This window comes from Oncorhynchus clarkii, chromosome 17, assembly GCF_045791955.1.
Source record: "Oncorhynchus clarkii lewisi isolate Uvic-CL-2024 chromosome 17, UVic_Ocla_1.0, whole genome shotgun sequence".
In the NCBI taxonomy this organism is placed as follows: domain Eukaryota; kingdom Metazoa; phylum Chordata; class Actinopteri; order Salmoniformes; family Salmonidae; genus Oncorhynchus; species Oncorhynchus clarkii.
The window spans coordinates 10675007-10685221 of record NC_092163.1 but is presented as its reverse complement, the minus strand read 5'-3'; the positions used below and the strand labels follow the sequence as shown (position 1 = coordinate 10685221).

The 10215-nt window shown below is 53.8% G+C and overlaps 1 protein-coding gene across 1 annotated transcript in view; it reads left to right on the top strand.

Moving 5' to 3' along the window:
• The first annotated feature begins 700 nt into the window (after positions 1-700).
• Positions 701-10215, top strand: part of LOC139370242 (MHC class II regulatory factor RFX1-like) — a 52367-nt gene continuing 42852 nt past the window's right edge. Inside the window, exons 1-2 of the mRNA XM_071109599.1 lie at positions 701-851; positions 2123-2462. Of these exons, the coding sequence (XP_070965700.1) occupies positions 2156-2462 (307 nt within the window). The 5' untranslated portion in view covers positions 701-851; positions 2123-2155. The remainder of the gene's footprint in view (positions 852-2122; positions 2463-10215) is intronic.

Below are 10215 nucleotides of genomic sequence, written 5' to 3'. Positions count from 1 at the left end.
GCATGGGATAATGTCCTGCTATTCTACACATTTTACCACGAGGCAGAAAAAACGTTTCATTTTTAAAGCATAAATTACAGTGCATTTTATTTATTATTTTAATATATTTTTTAAACATATTTTGAGATCTTTCTGAGATCTTTCCTAACCCTAACCCTGCAGTACCTCCGCAGATCCCTTAATGCATATGATAAATTGCTAAATTGTAAATGTAGAGCAATAATCAATCGATTGGCATAATTTGACTGACAGCGATCCAACCATTATGATAACCAGGATCATGGCTAGAAAGGAACCATCTTTTGTCAAATTAACGTTCAAAGTAGTTTTTTTGTTGTTGCATTCTAGCAAACCCTAATCCCTTTCCTAACCTTAACCTGATTATCTTAACCTGCTACGTTAATTACCCGAACCTGCTGCGTAAATTCTCCTAACCTGCTACGAAAAATCTAATCTGACGTTAATTTGACAAAAGCTGGATCCATTCTAGCCATTACCCCGAGGAAATGGGAGAACCAGGGTGTTTTCCTATTACTTTTAGTGGGTAGTGAAAGTGATTGATAGACAGAGATTGACAGCCAATCGGTTGATAAAAAAATGATTGACATAAACATGCTCCAATGACATGACGACAAATGAGTGACATCGCCCCAAAATTATCCAATCAAAGTTAAGAAGAGGGCGGGATAAAGACGGGTGGGTAGCAACAGTTGCCCGGGTGAGGACGAGGCGCCATAGTCACGGTAGTCGTGGCGACAAGAACCAAGCAACGAGAATCAACAACAACAACCAGAATCATTAAGAAACAAACTTTAACACCAAAGCCAGGAATATTCCAGTGGGAATTTGAGGTGAATAAGCAACACCTTTATTAAACCGTCGTCTGATGTTTATGTCTGAATAATTTTGTTCAGTTGTTTAACGTTGTATTGCTTTAATCTAGCGTTAAAAGGCACTGGCGTGGCAGAGATGGAATAGCACTGGTCCCAGCTAGTTGCTCACCGCTTTCCAAACGCAGACGGTTGTTATGACGATGTCAAATCTGTTATAGGAATACAAAATGGCGGGTGTTGTAATATGAGAATCTTGTACTTTTAGTTGTTCGAAATGTTTTGTTCGCAAAGCTTTTAACATGAAAAATAATTGTTAAACTTAGTGAACGAGGCATACTTGTCACATGTTCACGGATACTTTTGATTAGAAAATCACTTTAGATTTTCGAACTTTTTTTCAAATCTAATTGCAAAACAGACATGTGCCAGTGTGTGTAAACTGAAGCATAGAAACGAATGTGTCATGACGTTGACTGTTATTTTATAGTTGTGAAAAAGTTTTCTCTAGTAAAAGTGATCGTCATGCCCGTACTGTGCAATGTGTGCCAGATCTCATGCTCTGCCGTCCTCGCGGTGGCTGTCACGCAGGGAGGGGAAGGTGGGTTGAGCCTATGGGTGGGATTGACATTACCTGAAGCCAATGGAGAAGCAATATTTAGAAGCATACACCAATGGCAACTGGAGAAAATATTATATGATATGCTTGTAGAGAAGGAGCAAGGTGCGTTTCCTGTGTGCTGTCGCTATCAGAACGTGTGTGTGTGTGTGTGTGTGTTACACAGTTCAGGAATCCTCACGTGGTATATTCTACCAGTGGAAACTTCTCATTATCAAATGTATGGCATAGTTAAAGGGTCTATATGTAATAATGTCATGGGATATAACTATGATATAACTATGATATAACTATGCTTTAGATCAGGGGTTCCCAAACTCAGTCCTGGGCCCTAGAACGACACAACTGATTCAAGTACCCAACTCATCATCAAGCTTTGATCATTTGAATCTGCTGTTTAGTGCTATGGACAAAAAAAACTTGCACTTGGGGAGGTTTTTGCATCCAACAGGAAGAACCTTAGTGTGCCTCAGCCTCAGACAAAATACTCACTTCCACCCTGGTTTCTGTCCACCTTTGTCAGTGTGCTTTCACAAGAGGTGGCCTGAAGTGTGTTGAAAAAGGTTTGAAAGTGTGTTGGCACAATTCTACACATTGTGTGTGTGTGTGTGTGTGCGTGTGTGTGCGTGTGTGTGTGTGTCATAACCAACTCCTTCCCTTGTCCTTCCCCCAGAGTGGTGGTCTTGGTCCAGCCGTGGCGGTTGTCATGGCGACCCCGGGCTACACAGAAGAGCTCCAGCCGGCCCCCCAGCCCAACGCTGTCACCATAGCAACGCAATCAGCCACGCCCTCCCGCTCCACGCCAACCCAGTTCAACCAGTCAGTGTCCATCGTCTCCACAGCCGGACAGGACAAACTTCCTGCTCAAGCCACGCCCACCAAGGCCCAGAAGACAGTGGTTCTTGCCGCTCCTTCTCAGACTCCGTTTGTTACCGCGGAGATCCAGAGTTCTGCCGTTCAGCAGAGTAACGGACAGAGTTCCACACCGCAGTACATCGTAGTGACCGTTACAGGTGAGGCATTCTCACTCTCTCAGGTGAGAGTAGCTGACATGATGAAACAGGTCTATTCCACCACAGCCACACCTTCCTCTCCTGACGACTGTTACCATGGTTATCTACCAGACCTGTAGGACAGGCTCTCTGAAGTCCATGTTGGTTAATGGTTGGTCTGTTCTCTGAGGTCCAGGTTGGTTAATGGTCTGCTCTCTGAGGTCCAGGTTGGTTAATGGTCTGTTCTATGAAGTCATACTGGCACGCAGGACTACCGTTAGCTGCAGGACTACCGTTAGCTGGGCTGTAGGAGGAACATACTGGCAGGCAGGACTACCGTTAGCTGGGCTGTAGGAGGAACATACTGGCATGCAGGACTACCGTTAGCTGGGCTGTAGGAGGGACATACTGGCACGCAGGACTACCGTTAGCTGCAGGACTACCGTTAGCTGCAGGACTACCGTTAGCTGCAGGACTACCGTTAGCTGCAGGACTACCGTTAGCTGGGCTGTAGGAGGAACATACTGGCACGCAGGACTACCGTTAGCTGCAGGACTACCGTTAGCTGGGCTGTAGGAGGGACATACTGGCACGCAGGACTACCGTTAGCTGGGCTGTAGGAGGGACATACTGGCATGCAGGACTACCGTTAGCTGGGCTGTAGGAGGGACATACTGGCACACAGGACTACCGTTAGCTGGGCTGTAGGAGGGACATACTGGCACGCAGGACTACCGTTAGCTGGGCTGTAGGAGGGACATACTGGCACGCAGGACTACCGTTAGCTGCAGGACTACCGTTAGCTGCAGGACTACCGTTAGCTGGGCTGTAGGAGGAACATACTGGCACGCAGGACTACCGTTAGCTGCAGGACTACCGTTAGCTGGGCTGTAGGAGGGACATACTGGCACACAGGACTACCGTTAGCTGGGCTGTAGGAGGGACATACTGGCACACAGGACTACCGTTAGCTGGGCTGTAGGAGGGACATACTAGCACACAGGACTACCGTTAGCTGCAGGACTACCGTTAGCTGCAGGACTACCGTTAGCTGCAGGACTACCATTAGCTGCAGGACTACCGTTAGCTGGGCTGTAGGAGGAACATACTGGCACGCAGGACTATGGTTGGTCTGTTCTCTGAGGTCCAGGTTGGTTAATGGTCTGCTCTCTGAGGTCCAGGTTGGTTAATGGTCTGTTCTATGAAGTCATACTGGCACGCAGGACTACCGTTAGCTGCAGGACTACCGTTAGCTGGGCTGTAGGAGGAACATACTGGCAGGCAGGACTACCGTTAGCTGGGCTGTAGGAGGAACATACTGGCATGCAGGACTACCGTTAGCTGGGCTGTAGGAGGGACATACTGGCACGCAGGACTACCGTTAGCTGCAGGACTACCGTTAGCTGCAGGACTACCGTTAGCTGCAGGACTACCGTTAGCTGCAGGACTACCGTTAGCTGGGCTGTAGGAGGAACATACTGGCACGCAGGACTACCGTTAGCTGCAGGACTACCGTTAGCTGGGCTGTAGGAGGGACATACTGGCACGCAGGACTACCGTTAGCTGGGCTGTAGGAGGGACATACTGGCATGCAGGACTACCGTTAGCTGGGCTGTAGGAGGGACATACTGGCACACAGGACTACCGTTAGCTGGGCTGTAGGAGGGACATACTGGCACGCAGGACTACCGTTAGCTGGGCTGTAGGAGGGACATACTGGCACGCAGGACTACCGTTAGCTGCAGGACTACCGTTAGCTGCAGGACTACCGTTAGCTGGGCTGTAGGAGGAACATACTGGCACGCAGGACTACCGTTAGCTGCAGGACTACCGTTAGCTGGGCTGTAGGAGGGACATACTGGCACACAGGACTACCGTTAGCTGGGCTGTAGGAGGGACATACTGGCACACAGGACTACCGTTAGCTGGGCTGTAGGAGGGACATACTAGCACACAGGACTACCGTTAGCTGCAGGACTACCGTTAGCTGCAGGACTACCGTTAGCTGCAGGACTACCATTAGCTGCAGGACTACCGTTAGCTGGGCTGTAGGAGGAACATACTGGCACGCAGGACTATGGTTGGTCTGTTCTCTGAGGTCCAGGTTGGTTAATGGTCTGCTCTCTGAGGTCCAGGTTGGTTAATGGTCTGTTCTATGAAGTCATACTGGCACGCAGGACTACCGTTAGCTGCAGGACTACCGTTAGCTGGGCTGTAGGAGGAACATACTGGCAGGCAGGACTACCGTTAGCTGGGCTGTAGGAGGAACATACTGGCATGCAGGACTACCGTTAGCTGGGCTGTAGGAGGGACATACTGGCACGCAGGACTACCGTTAGCTGCAGGACTACCGTTAGCTGCAGGACTACCGTTAGCTGCAGGACTACCGTTAGCTGCAGGACTACCGTTAGCTGGGCTGTAGGAGGAACATACTGGCACGCAGGACTACCGTTAGCTGCAGGACTACCGTTAGCTGGGCTGTAGGAGGGACATACTGGCACGCAGGACTACCGTTAGCTGGGCTGTAGGAGGGACATACTGGCATGCAGGACTACCGTTAGCTGGGCTGTAGGAGGGACATACTGGCACACAGGACTACCGTTAGCTGGGCTGTAGGAGGGACATACTGGCACGCAGGACTACCGTTAGCTGGGCTGTAGGAGGGACATACTGGCACGCAGGACTACCGTTAGCTGCAGGACTACCGTTAGCTGCAGGACTACCGTTAGCTGGGCTGTAGGAGGAACATACTGGCACGCAGGACTACCGTTAGCTGCAGGACTACCGTTAGCTGGGCTGTAGGAGGGACATACTGGCACACAGGACTACCGTTAGCTGGGCTGTAGGAGGGACATACTGGCACACAGGACTACCGTTAGCTGGGCTGTAGGAGGGACATACTAGCACACAGGACTACCGTTAGCTGCAGGACTACCGTTAGCTGCAGGACTACCGTTAGCTGCAGGACTACCGTTAGCTGCAGGACTACCGTTAGCTGGGCTGTAGGAGGAACATACTGGCACGCAGGACTTCCGTTAGCTGGGCTGTAGGAGGGACATACTGGCACGCAGGACTACCGTTAGCTGCAGGACTACCGTTAGCTGCAGGACTACCGTTAGCTGCAGGACTACCGTTAGCTGCAGGACTACCGTTAGCTGGGCTGTAGGAGGAACATACTGGCACGCAGGACTACCGTTAGCTGCAGGACTACCGTTAGCTGGGCTGTAGGAGGGACATACTGGCACGCAGGACTACCGTTAGCTGGGCTGTAGGAGGGACATACTGGCACGCAGGACTACCGTTAGCTGGGCTGTAGGAGGGACATACTGGCACGCAGGACTACCGTTAGCTGGGCTGTAGGAGGGACATACTGGCACGCAGGACTACCGTTAGCTGGGCTGTAGGAGGGACATACTGGCACACAGGACTACCGTTAGCTGCAGGACTACCGTTAGCTGGGCTGTAGGAGGAACATACTGGCACGCAGGACTACCGTTAGCTGCAGGACTACCGTTAGCTGGGCTGTAGGAGGGACATACTGGCACGCAGGACTACCGTTAGCTGGGCTGTAGGAGGGACATACTGGCACACAGGACTACCGTTAGCTGGGCTGTAGGAGGGACATACTGGCACACAGGACTACCGTTAGCTGCAGGACTACCGTTAGCTGCAGGACTACCGTTAGCTGCAGGACTACCGTTAGCTGGGCTGTAGGAGGAACATACTGGCACGCAGGACTACCGTTAGCTGCAGGACTACCGTTAGCTGCAGGACTACCGTTAGCTGCAGGACTACCGTTAGCTGGGCTGTAGGAGGGACATACTGGCACGCAGGACTACCGTTAGCTGGGCTGTAGGAGGGACATACTGGCACGCAGGACTACCGTTAGCTGCAGGACTACCGTTAGCTGCAGGACTACCGTTAGCTGCAGGACTACCGTTAGCTGCAGGACTACCGTTAGCTGGGCTGTAGGAGGAACATACTGGCACGCAGGACTACCGTTAGCTGCAGGACTACCGTTAGCTGGGCTGTAGGAGGGACATACTGGCACGCAGGACTACCGTTAGCTGGGCTGTAGGAGGGACATACTGGCACGCAGGACTACCGTTAGCTGGGCTGTAGGAGGGACATACTGGCACGCAGGACTACCGTTAGCTGGGCTGTAGGAGGGACATACTGGCACGCAGGACTACCGTTAGCTGGGCTGTAGGAGGGACATACTGGCACACAGGACTACCGTTAGCTGCAGGACTACCGTTAGCTGGGCTGTAGGAGGAACATACTGGCACGCAGGACTACCGTTAGCTGCAGGACTACCGTTAGCTGGGCTGTAGGAGGGACATACTGGCACGCAGGACTACCGTTAGCTGGGCTGTAGGAGGGACATACTGGCACACAGGACTACCGTTAGCTGGGCTGTAGGAGGGACATACTGGCACACAGGACTACCGTTAGCTGCAGGACTACCGTTAGCTGCAGGACTACCGTTAGCTGCAGGACTACCGTTAGCTGGGCTGTAGGAGGAACATACTGGCACGCAGGACTACCGTTAGCTGCAGGACTACCGTTAGCTGCAGGACTACCGTTAGCTGCAGGACTACCGTTAGCTGGGCTGTAGGAGGGACATACTGGCACGCAGGACTACCGTTAGCTGGGCTGTAGGAGGGACATACTGGCACACAGGACTACCGTTAGCTGCAGGACTACCGTTAGCTGGGCTGTAGGAGGAACATACTGGCACGCAGGACTACCGTTAGCTGCAGGACTACCGTTAGCTGGGCTGTAGGAGGGACATACTGGCACACAGGACTACCGTTAGCTGGGCTGTAGGAGGGACATACTGGCACACAGGACTACCGTTAGCTGCAGGACTACCGTTAGCTGCAGGACTACCGTTAGCTGCAGGACTACCGTTAGCTGGGCTGTAGGAGGAACATACTGGCACGCAGGACTACCGTTAGCTGCAGGACTACCGTTAGCTGCAGGACTACCGTTAGCTGCAGGACTACCGTTAGCTGGGCTGTAGGAGGGACATACTGGCACGCAGGACTACCGTTAGCTGGGCTGTAGGAGGGACATACTGGCACGCAGGACTACCGTTAGCTGCAGGACTACCGTTAGCTGCAGGACTACCGTTAGCTGCAGGACTACCGTTAGCTGGGCTGTAGGAGGAACATACTGGCACGCAGGACTACCGTTAGCTGCAGGACTACCGTTAGCTGGGCTGTAGGAGGGACATACTGGCACGCAGGACTACCGTTAGCTGGGCTGTAGGAGGGACATACTGGCACGCAGGACTACCGTTAGCTGGGCTGTAGGAGGGACATACTGGCACGCAGGACTACCGTTAGCTGGGCTGTAGGAGGGACATACTGGCACACAGGACTACCGTTAGCTGCAGGACTACCGTTAGCTGGGCTGTAGGAGGAACATACTGGCACGCAGGACTACCGTTAGCTGCAGGACTACCGTTAGCTGGGCTGTAGGAGGGACATACTGGCACGCAGGACTACCGTTAGCTGGGCTGTAGGAGGGACATACTGGCACACAGGACTACCGTTAGCTGGGCTGTAGGAGGGACATACTGGCACACAGGACTACCGTTAGCTGCAGGACTACCGTTAGCTGCAGGACTACCGTTAGCTGCAGGACTACCGTTAGCTGGGCTGTAGGAGGAACATACTGGCACGCAGGACTACCGTTAGCTGCAGGACTACCGTTAGCTGCAGGACTACCGTTAGCTGCAGGACTACCGTTAGCTGGGCCGTAGGAGGGACATACTGGCACGCAGGACTACTGTTAGCTGGGCTGTAGGAGGGACATACTGGCATGTGGCCAACACCTTTCTGCTACTAATCTTGGAAACTCAGAACAACAATCTTGCTTAATTACATAGATGCTCGATTAAGTTCTGTCCACGAGAGATAATTCTACTACCTACCATCAGTAAGCCTGTTCGCTACCCAACAGTCTTTGGGGCAGATATACACAGGACGTTTGTATACGATTAAAAAATAATAATAATCCAGCGCTAGCTGTGCCACCAGAGACTCTGAGTTCGGCCCAGGCTCTGTCGTAACCGGCCGCGACCGGGAGGTCCGTGGGGCGACGCACGATTGGCCCAGCGTCGTCCGGGTTAGGGAGGGTTCGGCCCAGGCTCTGTCGTAACCGGCCGCGACCGGGAGGTCCGTGGGGCGATGCACAGTTGGCCTAGCGTCGTCCGGGTTAGGGAGGGTTCGGCCCAGGCTCTGTCGTAACCGGCCGCGACCGGGAGGTCCGTGGGGCGATGCACAGTTGGCCTAGCGTCGTCCGGGTTAGGGAGGGTTCGGCCCAGGCTCTGTCGTAACCGGCCGCGACCGGGAGGTCCGTGGGGCGATGCACAATTGGCCTAGCGTCGTCCGGGTTAGGGAGGGTTCGGCCCAGGCTCTGTCGTAACCGGCCGCGACCGGGAGGTCCGTGGGGCCTAGCGTCGTCCGGGTTAGGGAGGGTTCGGCCCAGGCTCTGTCGTAACCGGCCACGACCGGGAGGTCCGGGGGGCGACGCACAGTTGGCCTAGCGTCGTCCAGGAAGGGGGGTTTCGGCCCAGGCTCTGTCGTAACCGGCCACGACCGGGAGGTCCGTGGGGCGACGCACGATTGGCCCAGCGTCGTCCGGGTTAGGGAGGGTTCGGCCCAGGCTCTGTCGTAACCGGCCGCGACCGGGAGGTCCGTGGGGCCTAGCGTCGTCCGGGTTAGGGAGGGTTCGGCCCAGGCTCTGTCGTAACCGGCCACGACCGGGAGGTCCGGGGGGCGACGCACAGTTGGCCTAGCGTCGTCCAGGAAGGGGGGTTTCGGCCCAGGCTCTGTCGTAACCGGCCACGACCGGGAGGTCCGTGGGGCGACGCACGATTGGCCCAGCGTCGTCCGGGTTAGGGAGGGTTCGGCCCAGGCTCTGTCGTAACCGGCCGCGACCGGGAGGTCCGTGGGGCCTAGCGTCGTCCGGGTTAGGGAGGGTTCGGCCCAGGCTCTGTCGTAACCGGCCACGACCGGGAGGTCCGGGGGGCGACGCACAGTTGGCCTAGCGTCGTCCAGGAAGGGGGGGTTCGGCCCAGGCTCTGTCGTAACCGGCCGCGACCGGGAGGTCCGTGGGGCGACGCACAATTGACCTAGCGTCTGTTTGGCCGGTAGGGAAATCCTTGTCTCATCGCGCACCAGCGACTCCATTGGCGGGCCGGGCGCAGTGCGCGCTAGCCAAGGTTGCCAGGTGCACGGTGTTTCCTCCGACACATTGGTGCGGCTGGCTTCCGGGTTGGAGGTGCGCTGTGTGAGGCGCGCAGTGCGGCTTGGTTGGGTTGTGTATCGGAGGACGCATGACTTTCAACCTTCGGCTCTCCTGAGCCCGTATGGGAGTTGTAGCGATGAGACAAGATAGTAGCTACTAAACAATTGGATACCACAAAATTGGGGAGAAAAAGGGGTCAAATTCACAAAAAAATAAATAATAATAATAATAATAATTTAAAAACACAATTCCACCACATGTGGATATACACTGCATTTAAAATCATTGAGGACAGCTCTATAACGTTCAAACAATGTATTTCCATTGTAGGCCCACTGTAAAGCTGCCAGACTAGTTGACCAGCCATACTGTGTGTTGTGTGTAGTTTATTTGCATGGTGTCTATTAGTAGATTAGCAGCAGCAGCTAACCTGCCAGCCTGGCAGGGTGTTAGTATCAGGTAACACTAGTGAGGCCTGGCCTGCTCCACTCACACCACAGACACACACACTGGA